The sequence below is a fragment of the Lithobates pipiens genome, unplaced genomic scaffold (assembly GCF_037356315.1).
Source record: "Lithobates pipiens isolate NorthernLeopardFrog02 unplaced genomic scaffold, aLitPip1_a1.2 Scaffold_13, whole genome shotgun sequence".
Taxonomy (NCBI): domain Eukaryota; kingdom Metazoa; phylum Chordata; class Amphibia; order Anura; family Ranidae; genus Lithobates; species Lithobates pipiens.
Genome location: NW_027507718.1, coordinates 243,074,673 through 243,097,780, shown reverse-complemented (window position 1 = coordinate 243,097,780; position 23,108 = coordinate 243,074,673). Strand labels below are relative to the sequence as shown.

The 23,108-nt window shown below is 40.4% G+C and overlaps 1 protein-coding gene across 2 annotated transcripts in view; it reads right to left on the bottom strand.

Moving 5' to 3' along the window:
- ADAMTS3 (ADAM metallopeptidase with thrombospondin type 1 motif 3) overlaps window positions 1-23,108 on the bottom strand; it is a 268,741-nt gene that overhangs the window by 4,234 nt on the left and 241,399 nt on the right. For both annotated transcript variants that reach the window (XM_077476441.1, XM_077476442.1), the window contains exon 21: window positions 22,292-22,409. In XM_077476441.1, coding sequence (XP_077332567.1) covers window positions 22,292-22,409 — 118 coding nt within the window. The remainder of the gene's footprint in view (window positions 1-22,291; window positions 22,410-23,108) is intronic.

The window sequence follows — 23,108 nt, the reverse complement described above, 5'->3', positions numbered from 1 at the left end:
ACTACTTAAATTTTAGGGTCATAAATCCCTAGACATATCTATTGCACCCAGTCAATCTTCCCATGCACTCCTTTTCTCCATTTACAGTATGTAATACTAACCAACATATCATGCAGTGCTTTGTGGAATGTATACAATTCACATTAACAACTGCCTCTGGAGCTTATAATCTTATGTCACTAACATACTTACACAGTTATACCAGGGTGTTTTAGTTAAGTAAACCAGTTCACTCACAATAGCCTCATATACACAGAAAGAGTATACAAACTTTCTGCACGGCTCCACATTTTTTCATTTTTTAAGCGGTCAGCCGGCAGTAACTAAAAGTCAAAGGGACCCCCCAAAACAATTGAGATACTGGAGCATTTTTTAATACAATGAATGCAAACAAAATAAATAATAAGCAACTTTTGTATTTCTTAAAAACTTCTAATAAAATACTGAACACGAACACCCAATTGATAGCCAAGATCTGGCTGTCATTGGGATATCTGTGCCAGGGTCCTAGGCAAAATTAAAAAGTGGGTAGGAGAATTTGCACCTTTTGCATTTAAACTCACTCACCTGGCATGGATCTTTAGTACTTGCCTGCCCTGCTAGTTTAATCCTCATACAGTTGTGGGAAAAAGTTATGGCATGAAAACTATATGTGTTATTCAGAATTCAGCATGAATAGCCCATAGAAGTTAAGTCACAGTGTTCCTAAAATCACAGATGTGGGTTTTACCTGCCTTGTTACATAAAAATAAATCCCAAGAAGTCATTGGTCTTGCCTAACTGTTGTCTAAAGGTAGTAAGTTAAAGTACATTTTTAAAGATTTCTAAATTTAGTACTTTTGTTGCATATGTTTTTTGTTTCTACTGTTTAAATAAAAAAAAACTTTTATTTATAAATTAGCACTTAGGGGTCTATTTACAAAACATCCATTGGGAAAATATCAGAAGCATTCCTGCAAGTTGGCCGAAATATTAAGTCTTGAACATACAGGTAATAAATAAATTATATATATATATGTGTATATATAATATATTCACACACTATATTACCAAAAGTATTGGGACCCCCCTGCCTTTACACACAAACTTTAGTGGCATCCCAGTCTTAGACCATATAGTTCAATATTCAATATTGAGTTGGCCAACCCTTTGTAGGTATAACAGCTTCAACTCTTCTGGGAAGGCTGTCCACAAGGTTTAGGAGTGTGTCTATGGGAATGTTTGACCATTCTTCCAGAAGCGCATTTGTGAGGTCAGGTGAGAAGGCCTGGCTCGCAGTCTCCTCTCTAATTTATCCCATAGGTGTTCTGTCGGGTTGAGGTCAGGACTCAATGTGTGGGCCAGTCAAGTTCCTCCACCTCAAACTCACTCATCCATGTCTTTATGGACCTTGTTTTGTGTGCTGGTGCTCAATTCATGTTGTAACAGAAAGGGGCCATCCCCAAACTGTTCCCACAAAGTTGGGAGCATGAAATGGTCCAAAATGTCTTGGTATGCTGATACTTTAAGACTTCCATTCACTGGAAGTAAGGGACCAAGCCCAACCCCTGAAAAAAAACCTGCACAAAAAGATTTGGACCAGTACACAAAGGCTTTAAAATTGTGCACCCTAGGTGAATGGTGACAAACTATGATACTTAAAAATCTCCAAAGTTGACACTGTAAACATTTTTACAGGTTACCTGTTTAGAGTTACAAAGGTCTAGGCTCTCGCTCTAGCGTTCATGGTGATACCACACATGTGAGGTGCAAACACCGTTTACATATGTATGCGTGACTTACATATGTGTTCGCTTCTGTGCGTGAGCACAGAAGGATGGGGCACTTTCAAATTTTTTTCTTCTTCTTTATTTATTTATTTTTTTAGACCTTTTATTATTATTTTGTCATCACTTTTATTCCTATTACAAGGAATCCTCTTAGATCCTCAATAGGACCCCAAATCTCTTCTCTACCTTTAAAAGCAAAAGATTTAAAAAAAAAAGGGATTTTGGCTTAAAAAAATAAATAAACTGTTTACTTCTGCCCTATAGCAGAAGTGACACCATGACTTTGCTCCAGTCCTCCAAGACCATAGAGGCGATCAGAAACGATCTGGTCTCTGCCAACCTCTATGGCCAGCTGTGTGACCTGTAGGACTGTTTCTTGGGGCACCAATAAAAACTGTAAACCTGAAAAATACTGGCAAGTGGCGGCTGCTTTTGAAAGTGATCCAGCGGCTCTGACCATTTTAATGAAAAAGCCAGTTGCCAGCTGAAAAAAATAAATAAAATACTGGGGTTCTGGCTTATAGCTTCAGCCATAACCCCAGCAAACCACTTACAAACTGCAATGTATATATACGTATTGCAGTTGGCAAGTGGATAGCCAAATAATTTTTTAATTTTTCTTTTAGTTTTGCATAGAGTAGGATTAGAACCCCTGTCAGGTTTTACTGTTATCTGATTATCTGTTGTTTTCCCTCACTTCCTGTTCTAGGGACAAGGTTTTACAGGAAGTGAGCAGAAATCTGTAACAGGGGTTCTAGCATTCACCTACCTCAAATTGTTTACCTCTGACTGTGTAATTGTTGGAGAGTTTCCTTTAATTCCTGTCTGGGAAAAAGGTTGTTCCCAGGACCATACCTCCCAACTTTTTGAGATGATAACCTATTAGCAAAAGAAGGAAGGTATAGGATACACCCCCTGCCACTCCCCCCCTTAAAGGAGAATTGTACAACAAAAAAATATTGGTACAAGTATTTTTTTACCTCAACAATTCCTTGATATTGGCTTTTAAAATCTACAAATGCAGCAATTTAGATTTATATAGATTCAACTTAAATGAGAGACAAATGAGGAGGAAAGAGGTACAGAAGGACTTTGTTCTGAATCGGGGACAGTCCATCGAAATCAGGGACAGTTGGGAGATATGCCCAGCACAGTACATAAGATAATATTTTCTTGACAGGGGTTCTAATCCTTCCCCACTCTACCCAAAACTAAAACAAAAGTTTTTGCTATAGGTTCACTTGTAGCTTCTGTGATTACTGTCTGTCTTTTGTTTATAATAAAGACTAAGACTAAAATCAGATCAATGTTTGGGAACCATTCAAGCAGAAATCCAGATAGGTCAGGATTTAGGAGTTACCAACTTTGGGCCAAAATCAACAGGAGGAACCAAATGGGTTGCTTAGAGCATACACAAAGGATTACTATAGTGCTGTGAACATTTGTAACACATAAGTGTAAGAGCCTTTTATTGTCTGATATTATCATAAAAAGATTTATACTGTATGATCTCTCATCTTCCATCCTTTACCAGAATACATTGTACGAAAGTGAATCATTGTGAGAATGATTCACTTTATTACCTTTCCATAATTTCAAGGGGGAAATAAGATGAAGTGATGACTCTTGCATGTGAATAATGATCAGAGAAGCCTTTCTATAAAGCTTAATTACCTTTCTGTAATGGGTCAGTAATAAGTTTGATGCACACGAGCACTAAAAGGTGAAGAGTGGAGAGCACATTCTGAATGTGAGAGGGGTTGATACATTTTAGAAGTGATAAAAATGAAAACCGTTTTTATGGACTGCATTTGGTTTTGTATTAATGTGATATGATTTCACCCTGTGATACATTAGGAGTATAGGGAGCGCTGTAGATATTGATTGACATTTGTACTGTGTAACACGGTATATTTACACCTTTGAACTGTAGCTGTTGAATAGAATAATGATATTGGAAATTTGTATGTACAGTGCTTCAGATATATTTTAGATAGTTTTAGGGATTTCACCGCTGTCACCTTGAGAATAATACACAGCAGAATGACAATATACTGAGAGTTAAGAAGATTACATGGTGGTGTGTACATATTTATTACAGTCATTACTAGTAAATTAATAAAAAGCTTTCTTTTCTCTCACAGCTAAGTACTGCAGAAAAAAAGTGTTGTTTTTCAGCTCATAGGTGGAGTTCTGGGCTACTTTTCACATGTATCAGGTTGTCTTTATGTGATTTCCTCAAAAAAAAAAGCCTACTGGTTACAGAGCTCAGTAGCGTATGCTAAATATACCTACAAAACTGAGAGAGGCATGGCAGTGATGACCCACTTCTATGTCATGACATACTGGAGTTGATTTACTAAAACTAGGGTGTGCAAAATCTGGTGCAGCTCTACCAAGAAACAAATCACCTTTCAGGTCTTTTTGGCAAAGCTTAATTAAACCAGCTAAAGTTAGAAGCTGATTGGCTACCTTGTACAGCTGCACCAGATTTAGCATGCTCCAATTTTAGTAAATCAACCCCACAGTGCTCATTTTACTGTTAAGCCTCGGTTCACACTGTTGCAACCTGTCATGCGCCCCATTAACTGCAATGGAATCGTTCTAATCTGTGTGACTCAACTACTTTTGGTGCGACTTCAATACGACTTACATTGACTTCTGTAAAAGAAGTCGTATACAAGCCACAATGAAGTCGCGCAGGGATGTCGGATTCAAAGTCACGGCAGTGTGTACCCAGGCTAAAGGGTCATTTGTAAAACAAAGATTTTACATCAGTAGTTAAAAAGCAGATATAAAACCTTGGCTCGAAAGTTATGAAAAGACTTGAAAAAAATCTAATTAAAGTGGTTCTAAAGGGTGGAGGTTTTTTTTTTTTCTGTGTGCAGCGGCACCCCCCCCCCCCCCCCCCAAGCCTTAAGTGAGCTCCCTCTGATCCAGCAATGTTCAATGCCTCGGCTGTGCTGGGACTCTCCCTCTTCGTTGGCTGAGACAGCAGTGAGGGCCCATTGGCTCCCACTGCTCTTAATCACAGCCAGTGATCCAATGAGAAGAGAGCAGGGGGTAGGACCAAGTCATGGCTCTATGTATCCTATGGACACATAGAACAGCAGCTCGGGAGCAAGCATGGAGCGGTGCCCCCAAGGCAAGTGGCTTTCTCTGGGGGCACTGCTGGAGGGGAAAGAGCCAGGAGCGCCATCAGGGGTCCTAAAAAGAAGAGGATCGGAGCTGCTTTTTGAAAAACCACTGCACAGAGCAGGTAAGTATAACGTGTTTGTTATAAAAAAACAAAACAAATAAAAAACAAAGCTTTAATACCCCTTTAAACTGTCCCAAAAGCATTAAAGCTTTTTTTTTAAATTTATTTACTTAAGATTCTTAGTTTCTTATGATTATATGGCTGCACTTTCCACCAATTCATTACAACTGCATGAACTGGGGGAAAGCGACAGATGCCATACAATTTCTCAGCAGAACACCTGTCATCATTACCAAATGCCATTATATTTTTAAGCAAAAATGTATTATCCCCTCTCCAAGCACCATCATGTCATCTACAGCCTATGCACTGGGAAATGTAGCCCAATATTATAAAGATAGTGGACCCCAAGTGTATATAAAATGAAATGATATAATAAAAACAAGTTTAGTGGATCTCAAACTTAAAAACAAAAAAAACACTAAAAATACTATAAGTTCTCTTTAACTGCAGTGAGGTTGGTACCCAAATTTGTAATTTTTAATGTTTCAGATTACGTAAGAGTTTTAAATGACATCTTTGGATAAGAATATAAAAGTGTCAGACGATTATCAGAAATTGTTATATTTATTTATATTTGTGACAAAGCTATTATAACAGGAAGCAGCATCTACCAGATGATTAACTGTTACATAATAATATGAATGCCAAAATATTTCTTTTTTTTTGTCTAGATTCTGGTATATATAGTTTATTATTAATACAAAGTTGCTTTTGATACTTAGTTCTGCAAACTCCTTTCAAATGAAAATTTCAGATTCAGCCGTGTTGTCTTTAATTTCAAGCAGTGACGCAACTACCAAATTGCATCATATATACTGTATATGTGTAATTTAAATAAAGTTAGAACAGGATATAAAATAAATGACACATGAAACATTAGGTGTTATTTTATCAGCACTAAAAAGTTCTCTCGCTGCCCGTTATGACTTCCTACGTCTGGAAGACGAAGTTATTTAAAAGCTACAAACATTAGTCATCGCATACTAATTAATTGTTTTTTGGCAGGTAGCACACAGCTGTCAAAAAGAAAAACGATGGTATACTTTATATCTTATGATCCCTAGTGGCTGTAAAAGCTAATGACATGCTGGGGATCATTAGAACAAAACATGGAACTTACACAACTTGTTTTCAAATAAAGCAGACTTTGCATGAAAATACAGCTGTTTTCCTCTTGAAAAAAATAAAATAAAAAACAGCTAGTGAACGCTGAAAAAAAAAATAAAAAAGCTTTGCGAGGAAAAAAGTAAAAAAAATAACTACTGCTGACATTGCTTTTGAACACTTCCATAAGGAGCCGGTGACAACACTGTGTATAGTCATTTTGTCACAGCCGAAATCTCTCAATAACATGCTCCAGCCATGTGGTAAGGCGATGGAGCCTCTAGGAAGATGGCAGATGCCAGGTTTGAGAGTTTTTTTTTTTTTTTCACAAGGCTTTATTTTTTCCTATTTCTTACTGAAAGCAAGGGGATTGCCAATAAAGCTGACCTTTAAAAATGTATGGGTACAAATAGAACACACTGAAAAAAATAAATCAATAAAATGTGAAATAGACTCCCTCAAGAGTTGGTTCTGTCCAGCTCAGTAGATTGTTTTAAGAAAGGCCTGAATTCTTTCCTAGATACACATATTATAGCTGGATACTAATATTTATAGGAAAAATTGATCCAGGGAATATCTGGTTGCCTCTCGGGGGATCAAGAAGGAAATGTTTCTCCTGCTGTAGCAGAGTGGTACATGCTTTATTGTTTTTGTTTTTGTTTTTTTGCCTTTTTTTGGATCAACTGTGGGTATAGGAGTGTATATATTTTTTTTTCCTTTTTATCTACTGAATTATTGGACTTTTTTTCCTTTTTCAACAAGACTAAACATGGAACTATGTAAATACATGGAAACATGTTAATACCTGGAGTAGATATGGGGAAAAGGTTACTTGTGCGCTACTCAAAGTGTAATGTATAATGTAAAAAAAAAATGTAGAAAAGTTATATAGCTGCTGAACTCCTATAGTATCACCAGCACCAGTGTAAATAATAATATAATCAAATGGAGCAGTGCTAAATGCATAAAATGATATAACTTCAATAAAGTGCAAACTCCTCAATATCACAACAATAATTCATAAGGTCAATAATAATAAAGTGCAAATGCAATAATATTAAAGTGAATTCATGGAAAAAAACAATAGACCAATTGATTCAGTGCAAAAAACAGGATGATGACAATAAATAAATAGTCTCTCCAAGATGTGCAAAAACTTTAGAGGTCTACTATTTTGATGGTGTTTACTTCCTAAACTCTTTGCACTTGGACACTCCCCCCTTTTTGTACCTTTTTTGCACATCTTGGAGAGACAATTTTTTGATCTATTTTCATCATACTGATTTTTGCACTGAATCAATTGGACTATTGTATTTTCTTTGAATTCACTTTAATAATACCTTGGGCATGCACATTGGCGTCTGTATGTCCGCATCGAGACGGTGACATCGGGCGCCGACTCGATGGAAGGCATTTAAGGCTGGCTTCAATGGAAATTTAGCTGTCAGAACGGGAGGTTATGACTCTGATTAACCACTGCAATTGTTGGTAAGCTTTTTACTCATTTACTTCCCTCCATCTTATTCGATGTTCATCTATTCTTATAACGCTTGCTATAATTTTTCTGTTGAATTATATTAGATTGCAATTCCTTGATACGCTGTTGCATTTCTATTTGGAGACAATGTCCTTTCATACCTCTATTTGTGAGGTATTATATTGATGGTTTCTCTTTCATTAAACTAGTCCCTTTGTATAGTCATTTTGTTACATTGTTACATCTTGTCAACAATACCTAGCAGGTTGGTTCAGGTCACCCTCCACCCTAGGCTTTGCTACAATATATTTTAAGTGAGTACCAAGTCATCTATTTCATTACTTTTTTTTTGTTTTTTTCCTAGCTGTTCATGAATACCGCAGGATGTTTTATTTATAATATAAATACTTAACCTCGTTTATACTCTACATTATTTCTTAGCTTGGCTTTCTTTGCCCTCTGTGACCGCAATGAGACGCCTCCTCTGGGTATTTGGGTCAGCCTGAGGGTTTGGTTGGTGGTTGCTACTGGGTGGACATGTTGGCATGGTAAGCGTGTCCTACACAAACAAGATATTTCTAGACATACAATTCCTTTTGGGTGAAGCACCTCACTCCCTCAGTAAGTACCACTCATTAGTGACCACCTGTGTCATGGGTGGAGACCTCATGATCTCCCATATAGAGGAGTATAGCTCCCATGGTTCAGAGAAGCAGGATCTCCCAATCTATGGATAGTGTAGGACCCACTAATCACGGGGTACTTTGTCACAGTAAGTGGGCTTAAGCACCATATGGCAATATGGTGTGATCAAATCCCCATATTTTTTGATAATGTTTTTTGAAAATGTCTAATGGTGTTTTTTAAAAAGCCTTGCTAGAGGTAAATGTTAGTTTTGCATGTGTGCACTGTAATATTTTTGTTCTGTTTTATTTGGTGTCCTGCCTGTGCTATGTTCCATATTTTTGATCTATATATCCATGTTATTGTCTATTTAGTTACTGTTTTCTTTTTGTCTCTACACATACGCAGTTTATCTAGATACTTTTGTGACAGTTTGCACATCCCCTGAAGAAGATATTCCAGCAAAACATGTCGGGCTAGTGTGCAAAAACATATACATTGTTTCAAGTATACCTGCTTGTTCGGACCACCGTTTATGTGACCCACTTTAACATTTTTTGTATTAATGTTTTTTTAACTTTGAACCTATGAAAAATTATAAAACAAACTTTTCTATTTTTCTCAGTTAGAATTGTATTATATGCACCGGTAAAATCCCTTGTGCTCTTATCTCTATTTATTGTCTATTTCTGGGATGTGGTGCTAACTCATAAGAGTGTTCTACCTACATCCGGACCAAAATCCATGTTTACTTTAATATTATTGCATTTGCACTTTATTGATTATTATGCACCTTATGAATTGTTGTTGGGATATTGAGGAGATTGCACTTTATTGAAGTTATATCATTTTATGCATTTAACGCTGCTCCATTTGATTATATCAATACCTGGATTAGATAGTTATAGATTTCGCCTAGGGACATAAAGCTCACCTGCCCAAATGTATAATTTACATTTGGTCAGTTGTTCTCTTCTTGATTCCTGGCTCACAAATGTAACAGGGGAGTTGATCTTGTTCAATCAATGGGGGTTATTTATGAAAGGCAAATCCACTTTGCACTACAAGTGCAAACTACAAGTGCAAAGTGCACTTGAAATTGCACTAAAAGTGCAATTGGAAGTGCAGTCTCTGTAAATCTAAGGGGTAGATCTGAAATGAGGGGAAGCTCTGCTGATTTTATTATACAATCATGTGCAAGCTAAAATGCTGTTTTTTATTTTCCTTGCATGTCCCCCTCGAATTTACGGGGACTGCACTTCCAAGTGCGCTTTGCACTTGTAGTTTGCACTTGTAGTGCAAAGTGGATTTGCCTTTAGCAAATAACCCCCCAAGTTTTAATAGTAACCACTACCAAAGTAAATACCGAGCCATTAAAATTGAATTCGTCCCTTTTTCTTGTCAAATTGATTATTGTTTTTGTTTTTTTGTTTATTTTAACATGACATATTGGGGATTATTTACTAAAGGAAAATCCACTTTGCACTGCAAGTGCACTTGGAAGTAAAGTCGCTGTAGATCCGAGGGGGACATGCAAGGAAAATAAAAAAACAGCATTTTAGCTTGCACATGATTGGATGATAAAATCAGCAGAGCTTCCCCTCATTTCAGATCTACCCCTTAGATTTAGAGCGACTGCAATTCCAAGTGCACTTTCAGTGCAAAGTAGATGTGCCTTTCATAAATAACCCCCATTGGAAAATAAACAAGGTAATATATCAGTCTCTTCATATCAGCTTAAATACATTCTGACTGTCATGATTGTAAGATGCAGAATTGCAATCCAGCCACAACCAGGTCTGCATCTAGTTGCTGAAATCCAACTGTGAATAAAAATGTTCCGTACAGAGAAGATAGTATATACTTACCTCACTTGCTGATGAGCATCACTGTAATGAAAAAGAAATGAAGGCCTCAAACGGAGACTTCCAGGATTCATTCTCCTGATCCGCCACTGTTGTTAGCAATTCCTTCTATTAACCTCTATGTCACTGCAGCAAACTGTAGTGCTGTAGGGGGTCAGCAAGAGGAACCACTAAGAACAGAAGGGGACAAGAAATGGTTTCTAAGGACCTTCCATTTCTCTTTATTACAACAGTATTCAGTGGCGAAGGCAGAGAGAGAGGTATTTACGATCTTTGCAGGGCGCACTGCTTGTTAATTTATTGATGTTTACAGAAAGTGCTGCCAAATATGAACAATTGAGCTCATTTACAAATCACCGGGGAATAACCACAAAACAAAAACTCTTCTCTGTCTATCCTTGAGATCCAATTACTCCAGCACTGGGTGCTGCCATTTTGCCCCTTAAAGTCACCTGTGCCCTTCCTCTGACAACCGCTTGTCAGTGCTCTGAGCGGATGTCAGCAGACAAACATAGAAATGAAGACTTAGCTGCTGCTGATTTTTTGGCAGTTACATTTTGTAGATCAGTAACAAGGCCGTTTTGACAGGTTACACTGCAACTTTTACAGAATGGAAGATCGCAGGTAAAACCACAGATGGAGAAAATAATATAGGTACTTCTATTTTTATCATGTTTGCAGGATGGAAAAGGTTCACTTTAAAGTAACACCAAACCCAATCTCTTAAATCTCATTTAGGTTTAACAAGTAAATAAAATTGTGAATATAAATATTGACAGGGAAAAGGGGAAATGAGGGAAAATAAAAATAAAAAAAGAAATGAAAGAACCTTCACACAAAAAGACCTCAAAAAAATGTGGGTTCAGTTGGACTTTTTAGGCATAAAGAAAGTTGTAAACACAACCGGTATGAAAAATAATTATTTCTATTTATTTAAAATAAAAAAGACAATTTAAAAAGAACAGGAAAAAGTTCAATTTCCCTTTTACACAAAAAAAGGGAAAAAGTTTCCTCCTTAAAATTGCACAATTAAGACCTAATTGACATCCTATCAAACATAATAACAACCTTTTCAAATTTCCAAAAAGGAAAAGAAAAAAACAAAGTATATATCTATACAAATGAGGGATCAAGGATATCAATCATACAGTCAACGGTTACATATATTTTTGGTGCTCTACATGTTTCGTGTCTACAATGACACTTCTTCAGGAGCTGATAATAATGTTCTGAATTATTCCTTCGTAAAAGGGTGTCCTAAATAGGGAGATCACCGTTTCCAAAGGAGGAAATTGGTACGATTGATTACACAAAACTCATAAAGATTAGATCTTCAGTGTGTTTAGTAAAAATTCTTGAGGCGTAAGTGAACACAGATAAATCCGTGATGGATACTCTTTGGTATCTCCTGAGCTCCATGAATGGCGGCCATCTTCTACACACAAAAAACAATATGAGAGGGGTGAATGGGCCGATTAGTCTGCCTCTTTGATTCCCCCTTTACTTTCCTCCTTTACCCAGTGGGAATTTGATCCGTTTTTTGCAAATTGAGCTCAGGAGATACCAAAGAGTATCCATCACGGATTTATCTGTGTTCACTTACGCCTCAAGAATTTTTACTAAACACACTGAAGATCTAATCTTTATGAGTTTTGTGTAATCAATCGTACCAATTTCCTCCTTTGGAAACGGTGATCTCCCTATTTAGGACACCCTTTTACGAAGGAATAATTCAGAACATTATTATCAGCTCCTGAAGAAGTGTCATTGTAGACACGAAACATGTAGAGCACCAAAAATATATGTAACCGTTGACTGTATGATTGATATCCTTGATCCCTCATTTGTATAGATATATACTTTGTTTTTTTCTTTTCCTTTTTGGAAATTTGAAAAGGTTGTTATTATGTTTGATAGGATGTCAATTAGGTCTTAATTGTGCAATTTTAAGGAGGAAACTTTTTCCCTTTTTTTGTGTAAAAGGGAAATTGAACTTTTTCCTGTTCTTTTTAAATTGTCTTTTTTATTTTAAATAAATAGAAATAATTATTTTTCATACCGGTTGTGTTTACAACTTTCTTTATGCCTAAAAAGTCCAACTGAACCCACATTTTTTTGAGGTCTTTTTGTGTGAAGGTTCTTTCATTTCTTTTTTTATTTTTTTTTTCCCTCATTTCCCCTTTTCCCTGTCAATATTTATATTCACAAAGTGATAATTAGGACGCGGCATTTTTTCTATCAGTGTATCCACAGACACCACCCTGTGATAGATACACAATTGTTCATTTTTCCAAAATCAAGTAAATAAAATTAGTTTTTAATATTTTTTAACATGCCACTTATATTAAAAAAAATTCCCTACCATGAAGTTGTTCAGGCACTTCCTCTTAAAGGGTGACAACTTTCTCCACATTTTACCGCTGCGTTGTCACCCCTGCATTGTCTCCCTGGTTAGGACTACAAGAGGTTTATCCAACAGACTTTGTACAGGCATGGCCCACCATTTTCCCCATCAGCAATCCAGTCCAGAGCAATGATATGTAGCTGCCACTAGAGCTTTTAGTGGCTGAAAAAGGCTGCAGAAGATCAGCAGCACTTAGATGCAAAAAAAAAAAAAAGAGGATGAAATAAAAGTATAAACATTTTTATGAAAAAACAAGGCAATTTGTGCTTTAGCAAAGTAAATGTCATCCAGTTAGGCTTAGGAGTTACTCTAATTCTGCGTACACCCGATTGGACTATTCGGTGGACTTAGTCTGGCGGACAAACTGCCGGATAGTCCGCCGGACATTCCGAACAGGTGGACCTGCCCACACACGACCGGACTACTATGGCGGGAGTCCGCCGTACTTTTGAAATGAACAGACTTGCCCACATATGGAGGAAAATCCGTTAATTTTGAACGTGGCTCCAGGTAGCCAGGACTAGAGAAGGAAGTCAATGGAGATTGACATGTCGCTGGCCCCCTCACCTGGTATGGACTTAAAGGGGAAGCCCTACGCCGAAAAAACAGCGTGGGGGTCCCCCCCAGGTCCATATCAGACCCTTTATCTAAGCATGCTACCCGGCCGGTCAGAAAAGGGTGTGGGGACGAGCGAGCCCCCCCTCCTGAGCCGGTATGGGGACAAGGGGATTTGGGGTGGGGGGCCGCATGGCTCCCCTTCCCCAAAGCACCCTTCATGTTGAGGGCACGCAGCCTGGTATGGCTCAGGAGGGGGAGGGGGGGGCGCTCGCTCGTCCACACCCCCTTTCCTGACCGGCCGGGCTGCGTGTTCAGATAAGGGTCTGATATGTACTTTGGGGGGACCCCCACGCCGTTTTGGCGTAGGGCTTCTCCTTTAAATCCATACCAGGTGACGTGGCCAGAGACGTGTCAATCTTGCCGCTGTAGGCAGCGACATTGACTTCCTTCGCTAGTCCCGGTTACCTGGAGCCGCATTCAAAATGAACGGACTTTCCTCCGTATGCGGGAAAGTCCGTTCATTTCAAAAGTACGGCGGACTAGCACACTCACGGCCGGATTGTTGTTTTTGAGTCAAAACTACTTTCTAAGTCCGCCGGACTTTTGGGAAAAAAAGTGAGCTGGAGCCCACACACGGGCGTATTGTCCGGCGGACTCCGGTCCGCCACATAGTACGATCGTGTGTACGCGGCATTAGGCTTTACTTCAAACTTTGCAGGTGCGACACAATGGGGTTTATTTACTAAAGGCAAATCCACTTTGCACTACAAGTGCACTTGGATGTAAAGTCACTGTAGATCTGAGGTGGACTTGCAAGGAAAATAAAGACCAGCATTTTAGCTTGCACATGATTGGATGATAAAATCAGCAGAGCTTCCCCCCATTTCAGATCTACCCCTTGGATTTAGGACGACTGCACTTCCAAGTGCACTTTCAGTGCAATTTCAAGTGCACTTTAAACTTGTAGTTTGCACTTGAACGTGCAAAGTGGATTTGCCTTTCGTAAATAACCCCCTTGGAAGTGCAGTCACTGTAAATCCAAGGGGGACATGCAAGGAAAATAAAAAACAGCATTTTAGCTTTGCACATGACTGGATAATAAAATCAGCAGAGCTTCCCCTCATTTTAGATCTTCCCCTCAGATTTACAGTGAGTGCACTTCCAAGTGTACTGCAATTTCAACTGCACTTTGCACTTGTAGTGCAAAGTGGATTTGCCTTTTGTAAATAACCCCCAATGTGCACTTTTTTTCCCCCCACACTTGCAGGGTTATTTACTAAAGGTAAATCAACTTTGCACTACAAGTGCAAACTACAAGTGCAAAGTGCAGTTGAAATTGCACTGAAAGTGCACTTGGAAGTGCAATCGCTGTAAATTTAAGGGGTAGATCTGAAATGGTGGAAGCTCTGCTGATTTTATCATCCAATCATATACAAGCTAAAATGCTGCTTTTTATTTTCCTTGCATGTTCCCCTCAGATCTACTGCACTTCCAAGTGCACTTTCAGTGCAATTTCAAGTGAACTTTGCACTTGTAGTTTGCACTTGTAGTGCAAAGTGGATTTGCCTTTTGTAAATAACCCCCATAGTGTTTATGGCAGGCAGGTATTTTCAATGAGCTACCCTATGCACAAGAAAAGCACTTGCCGACTCAAATAAAATAAAAAAATCCACACCAAAACCTATGATACTGCTGCAAACGGATGCGCATTAGCAAGATGTGTGGGTTGTCACTACCGTGCATCCGCAAAAGTGCCGTGGATTTTTGTGCGTTGTCGGAAAGCACTTGATTTTGCACATGTTCCCGCACAGGTGTGAGCAAAGCTTAAGTATTGTCTTTTGCTAGACTTCACCTTTAACTCTTACAAACCCCAATAAATGGTTTCTACAGTATTTGGGGGGAAAATGTACTAAACTAAATTGAAATCCTCATGTTGTTCTTCAACCATGCCATGTATTTACAGATGGCTCAGATAGTGAGAAGAGTTTGCCATCTAGTGTTCATACTAAGTATAGCACAGAAGTAATAGGCTTAAATGAAGATTTATTTTTAACATATTCTGGACTTGCCTTATTTACTAAAGGATATTTGTACACCCCAGGACATCAATCATGCGTAAGCCTACAATGCCTGAAATGCACACGGATATGCCCACTCAGGCTACAACATGTATACATTGAATTTACTAACAGGTGTAGTTTGCTATGTAATGTGCACTCCTACATCTGATCAGGCACCAGCTATGTTCAGGCTAGCTAATGTTTTGAGGTTTAATTCTGTTAGCATGTTTAAATGTGTACACCATGTACAGTAGGAGTAAAATCACATAAAGTGTGCATGGCTATCACTAAAGTAGACTTTAAAAAAAGAAAATTTGTTAAAAGCCTTACGATGCGTACACACGGTCGGATTTTCCAACAGAAAATTTTCGGTGGGAGCTTTTAGTTGGAAATTCTGACCATGTGTGTAGGCTCCATCGGCTCCATCGGACATTCTCCATCGGAATTTCCGACACACAAAATTTGAGAGCTGAATCTCAAATTTTCCAACAACAAAATCCGTTGTTGGAAATTCCGATCGTGTGTACACAATGCCGACACACAAAGTCCTACTCATGCTCGAAATCAAGCAGAAGAGCCACACTGGCTACTGAACTTCAATTTTCATACATACATCACCGCGTTCTTGACCGCGAACATTGTGTGACTGTGTGTATGCAAGACAAGTTTGAGCCAACATCCGTCTGAAAAAAATCCACGGTTTTGTTGTCGGAATGTGTGATTGTGTGTACGCGGCATAAGGGGCTTATTTACAAAAGGCAAATCCACTTGGCACTACAAGTGCACTTGCAGTCCCTTTAGATCTGAGGGGGAAGATCTGAAATGAGGGGAAGTGCTGCTGATTTTATCATCCAATCATGTACAAGCAAAAATGCTGTTTTTTATTTTCCTTGCATGTCCCCCTCAGATCTACAGCAATTGCACTTCCAAGTGCACTTGCAGTGCAAAGTAGATTTGCTTAAGTAAATAAACCCCATTGCATTTTTTGTGCTGCACTTATGCATATCTTTGTGCACATATGCAAAACGTCAAGCACTAGCCAACGCATTAGATCCCTATATAAGCTGTGTGTAAAAGAGAATGCAAATATAAATACTTTGTGCTGTCTTTGTATGTTTTTTTGTAAATGGTCGCAGTGCATTTTATCAGAGCAGAAATCACAAAGGCACCATTAACTGGATGTTCAACAAAGTAGGACTGTACTGAGCATACTGATTATCAGTGCATGGTTAGCTAGATTGGTTAAGGGATTGGGATCATTATTTGAGTGGAAATTCATGTGCATATAGACCTGTGATGCAATCTTGCTATATCAACTGTTGTGCTGCTGTTTCTCATTTGCTTTGTACAGCCCCCTGCCCAGCAATCTCCCACAGGGGTGCAATAATTTAGAGGGACTCTTAAGCACCCAGAGGGGAAAAATGAGGTGGCGCACAACAGCGAGTTATTAGTGTAGAAAGATTGTGCTAACAGGTGGGAGGGGCCTAAAACCTGACTCTAAAAACACAGTGCAGGGGTCAGAAGTATGTAATGTACAGCATGTTGGGGTAGATAACATACAGAGTGCTTGGAATAAGTGTGTATAATGTACATGGGGCAGGGGTCAGAAGTATGTAATGTTCACAGGGCAGCAGGCAAAAGATGCAGAGCAGGTGCCTGGCACTAGTGATGCCTATGCACAGACAATCAAGGATAGGGGTAGACCCTCTAACCCCCTCCACTCTGGAGGGTTGGGCCTCTTTATCCTACATTGTATCAATGTCCCTGAAAGGTATGGCTCATTCATCACACACCCAATCACATGTATATATAAACACTGTATGCTACATACATTTTTCCATGGGCTCCAAAAAGAGGGGCAAGCTCTGTTAATGATCAAACAGGTGGGGCCAACACATACCTACACACACACACACACACCATATTAGTCCTCTCTGCAGAGGGAGTTAAATAGGCGGTCTATGTCCCCAGTCCCCTTTTCCAATCATCAGTCGGTGGGTGAGGTCTGGACTTTGGTGATTAACCACTTCAATACAGGGCACTTAACCACTTGCCGCCCGCCCTATAGGCAATTGACGGCTGCAAAGTGGTTTCATAATCCTGACCGGACGTCATATGACGTGATCAGGATTATGAGCCGCTGCGCGCCCCCTGGGGCGCGCATCGCGGCGATCGTTGTTTCGGGGTGTCAGTCTGACAAGCGGCAACTACGATCTCGGTAAAGAGTCTCCGACGGAGACTCTTTACCATGTGATCAGCCGTGTCCAATCACGGCTGATCACAGTGTAAATGGAAAGAGCCGGTGATCGGCTTTCCCTCACTCGCGTCTGTCAGACGCGAGTAGAGGAGAGCCGATCGGCTGCTCCTCTGACAGGGGGGGTCTGTGCTGATCGATTATCAGCACAGCCCCCCCGAGGATGCCCACACTGGACCACCAGGGACGCCACCAGACCACCAGGGAAAAGGTAATAAAGGTCATAATCCTCCCTAGACCACCAGGGATGCCAGTCAGCACAATGGGTGCCAATCAGTGCCCATAATGGATGCCAATCAGTGCCCACAATGGGCATCACTGATTGGCATGCATTATTGTTTGGCACTGATTGGCATCCATTACTATAGTATAACACCGATGCCGCCTATGAGTGCCCACCTGTGCCGCCTATGAGTGCCCACCTGTGCCGCCTATGAGTGCCCACCTGTACCGCCTATGAGTGCCCACCTGTGCCGCCTATCCATGCCCACCTGTGCCGCCTATCCATGCCCATCCGTGCCGCCCATCCGTGCCGCCCATCCGTGCCAGCTATCAGTGCCAATTTGTGCCACCTATCAGTGTCCGTCCGTGTCGCCCATCCGTGTCGCCCATCCGTGCCGCCTATCAGTGCCACTTCATTGGTGCCACATTGGTGCCCATCAGTGCCGCCTTATCAGTGCCCATCAGTGTAGCCCCATCAGTGCCCATCAGTGAAGGAGAAAACGTACTTATTTACAAAGTTTTGAAACTGAAACAAAAAAAAACATTTTTTTTTTTTCAAAATTTTCGGTATTTTTTTATTTGTAGCGCAAAAAATAAAAACCGTAGAGGTGATCAAATACCACCAAAAGAAAGCTCTATTTGTGGGAAAAAAATGATAAAAATTTCATTTGGGTACAGAGTAGCATGACCGCGCAATTGTCATTCAAAGTGCGACAGCGCTGAAAGCTCAAAATTGGTCTGGGCAGGAAGGTGTTTAAGTGCCCTGTATTGAAGTGGTTAAACACCTTCCTGCCCAGACCAATTTTGAGCTTTCAGCGCTGTCGCACTTTGAATGACAATTGCGCAGTCATGCTACACTGTACCCAAATGAAATTTTTATCATTTTTTTCCCACAAATAGAGCTTTCTTTTGGTGGTATTTGATCACCTCTACGGTTTTTATTTTTTGCGCTACAAATAAAAAAATACCGAAAATTTTGAAAAAAAAAATGTTTTTTTTTGTTTCAGTTTGAAAACTTTGTAAATAAGTACGTTTTCTCCTTCACTGATGGGCACTGATGGGGCTACACTGATGGGCACTGATAAGGCAGCACTGATGGGCACCGATGAAGTGGCACTGATAGGTGGCACGGATGGGCGACATGGATGGGCGACACGGATGGGCGACACGGATGGGCGACACGGACGGACACTGATAGGTGGCACAAATTGGCACTGATAGCTGGCATGGATTGGCATGGATGGGCGGCACAGATGGGCCGCACAGATGGGCATGGATAGGCGGTACAGATGGGCATGGATAGGCGGTACAGATGGGCATGGGTGGGCATGGATAGGCGGCACAGGTGGGCACTGATAGGCGGCACAGGTGGGCGCTGATAGGCGGCACAGGTGGGCGCTGATAGGCGGCACAGGTGGGCACTCATAGGCGGCACAGGTGGGCACTCATAGGCAGCATTGGTGTTATACTATAGTAATGGATGCCAATCAGTGCCAAACAATAATGCATGCCAATCAGTGATGCCCATTGTGGGCACTGATTGGCATCCATTATGGGCACTGATTGGCACCCATTGTGCTGACTGGCATCCCTGGTGGTCTAGGGAGGATTACCTTTTCCCTGGTGGTCTGGTGGCGTCCCTGGTGGTCCAGTGTGGGCATCCTCGGGGGGGCTGTGCTGATAATCGATCAGCACAGACCCCCCGTCAGAGGAGCAGCCGATCGGCTCTCCTCTACTCGCGTCTGACAGACGCGAGTGAGGGAAAGCCGATCACCGGCTCTTCCCATTTACACTGTGATCAGCCGTGATTGGACGCGGCTGATCACGTGGTAAAGAGTCTCCGTCGGAGACTCTTTACCGAGATCGTAGTTGCCGGGTGTCAGACTGACACCCCGCAACAACGATCGCCGCGATGCGCGCCCCCGGGGGCGCGCAGCGGCTCATAATCCTGATCACGTCATATGACGTCCGGTCAGGATTATGCAACCACTTTGCAGCCGTCAATTGCCTATAGGGCGGGCGGCAAGTGGTTAAGGAAAGTCTACAGCAGGATCCATGGGGTTGCCATTAAAATTATGGTAAAAAAACATGTATGACTGTCCACTGAGGCCACCCACAGGCAGCCTAGACATCCCTGCTGATTGGCTTATCATTCTTTGCTCACGACTTCTGATTTGGCCATTCCTGTTACACTGTACAACCTGAAGGGTACAAAAATGAACTAAATGCTCCCTGAGTTACCTCTCTGTCTGAATGAGAACCACTATACTGCTGAGGTCCTCCATTCTGTGTCCCCTACAAAGCATCTTCTTTAACACCTCTCACTCCAACTTTAAGAACCCTAATCGTATTAGGGTCTGAGTTGATGGCTCTTGGACTTGTGTTGAAGAAACCCGGTTTGACATCAGTTTGAGATGTCTCTGAGATTATTCGGAAGTCATTGACAGGTGTATTTGACCCACAGTTGATCAACGTCTAACTTGCTTTAAGTGTGTTTTGTATTCCCATAGACTTATGCAGAACCCCCCCCCCCCCATGAAAGGAACAATAGCCAGTTCACATACAGTACCATAGGGTAAAATTACTGTGCAATGCGCAGGAGTTTAATTTTCTCACAGTGATGTCATAGCATCCAACTCAGTGCTGGCAAACCTACTCTCAACCTGAGATCTAGTATGATGAAAATTTGGGGATGATAATACAAATACAGAGTGCTTGTAAGTATGCTACTATAATTTGAAAAACATTTAATATTGTTTGGATGAGCACACAGCGAGATCAAATTATGTTTATTGATATGTGCCTAGAGTTTATTTAGAGAGCTGATAAATGTGATAAAACCAAGCAGTACTTGCAATAATCAGGCCATGGTTGGGTAGGGTAACTTAAGGCCATCAGTTCACATAACATCTAGGTATAAGAATAAATTCACAGGCATATATATGGATATGTGGTGTACTGGCTGCATCCTGGAGCCACAGGTGCTATGTAATTCACCCCATAGGTATGTATTACAAAGTATATTGTACTTGGCTATACACTAGGGTTGCCACTTCATCCCTTTAAAACCAAACATATTAATTACGCAGGTTCTGAGGCTGATTAAGGTGGTAATTAAACTCACTTTGTGCCTTTTCTGCATTAAATTAGCCTCAGAACCTGTGTAATTTATATGTGTTTGGGTTTAAAGGGATGAGGTGCCAACCCTACTATACACACATACAGTATATATAAGGTATACAGTAAGTATCTGTATGGGTAGAATTACACAGTAGCTGTGTTTCCTAGACATGGAAGAAACAGGCATATTTTACTCTATAGGGCCTACATCCATGTTTAACTCCCCCGGCAGTATTCCCGAGTCTGGCTCGGGGTGAAAATTCAGCACCATTAGCAATAACCCTGAGCCAGACTTGGAATCACATCGCAGGATCCAGGATGAGTATGCTTACCTTATCCCCTGGATCTAGCGATGTCCCCCCTCTGTGCGAGTGGCTCGTCCTCCACTCGATGTATCAAGGAGATGAGCTCCGTTCCCTGTGAGCATTGCAACGTATGGGGAAGGAGAACGGCGCCAAATTCAAATATAACGTAATCTTAAAGATTACATTGCTGTATGTAATGAATTCACATCCCCTTTGTCCCTAGTGTTCTGCCCAGTGTCCTGCATGCAGTTTTATCTTATAAAAACTGTTCTTTCTGCCTGGAAACTGGAGATTGTCCATAGCAACCAAAACTGTCCCTTTACATCAAAAGTGGTTTTAGACCAGCTAGAAAACAGCGATAATAAATTAGAATCACTTACAAAATTGAGCGATAGTGATTTGTGGGGAAATTTGTCATCAAACACTGAAAAGTAATGACAGTGACAATTCTGCAACTGAGCAAATTTCTGTGTTTTTGATTTGATTACATTATTGAATAATTTTTATTATTATTATATTATCATTTGGTATAATTATTTATAGTTATTTATTATATTATAATTTATGATTTCATTTTTCAAACTTTATCATACTCGGGATGTCAACTAGACTCTGGTTTGGACAGATTTAAATGAGTTATTGCTAAGAATTACAGGACTACAATATAAAAAGCAAAATTTCCATGCAAAATAATTGTACCACTTTCAGCACCTAAAATCTGAAATAATCATACCGCCAGGGTGGATATGGGCCCATAGAAAAGGGAACAATCCATAATCCATTTGGTACACATGCACCACAAACAATGGCTACATTAGGGAAACCTGGGTCTATCTGTTCCTGCCATATTTGGTGGAAGATTTGTGGAAACTACCCTAACCCTAGAAGAGTGTTTGGACATTTCCATCTTTGGAGGATTTCATTTATAGCAATATAGATTCCCCTATACTGTAATTCTATCAGGGTTTTTTTTAGTACAATTCCTACTGGACTGTCTTTAATCAGCAGTCATCTGTATCACATTGTTTTTTGGACTCTAGCTGTCTTAGTTCCTATCTGTCAACCGGAATACCTAATAAAATTCACTTGTACATCTATTCCTAACAAAGGGGACAAAGGTCAAAAATAACATCAATAATGCTTCCTTAGAACTGAAAGAAAAATGTACCCTGAGATCTGGGCTTTACAAGCTTTGTGATTCGGCTTGCCGACGTTATTAATTTGGTTCTTGAAAAGTGAGCGTTGAACTGTGAAGAGCAATACATACCGTTACAAGGCACTAGCTTGCATTCCCTTACAGATTCTGGTTTCTCTCCATCGCATTGATCACCTGAACGACATAGGACTTGTCTCACTTCAATACCTTCACCACAGGTTACAGAGCACTGCATCGGAAATAAAAGATCAGAGGCGAGATTAGCAACAAACAAGAAGTAATAAACAGAAAACCGCATCTCTGTACGACTGTAAGGCTGTATTATTCTGCCTTGTTTTCTCTATGTTCCTGAAATATATCTCTTATCTGCTTCAGGATTCTTTATTTGTTTGAAAACCAGCCAGTCCATTTTTGTACATAACATGAATGACTGTTATTTTACACAAATTAAACAAAAGAAAAGTACTACCACCTGGGCCACCAAGTTTGCTTCACTGGTGATTTACCGTGAATAGATGTGTTTTAAGCAGATATTTTGTATCTCTAAAAAAAATATTTTTATTTAAAGTGGTGTTGCCACCAAAAAATAAAAAATTGTTTAAAATTCTTTAAAAAAATAAATAATTGGAAACATTTTTTTTACTCACCTCTAAATACCTGTTGCTAGGGGGTCCTTCATAGTCTGCCTTCTTCCTTGCCCGGGCTGGTGACATCACTTCCCCTCGCGCCGCACAGTCACCTGGGACCTGTCACATGTCCCAGGTGACTGCGCAGCGTATCACGGTGCCCTGGGTGCCCGGCTGTGAAGCCACAGCCGGGTGCCCACAGTACGAATGACAGCGCCGCGAGCAGAGCAGGGAACGACGGGGGCTTCGTTCCCCCGCATCGTTGGACCCTGGGACAGGTAAGTGTCCGATTATTAAAAGTC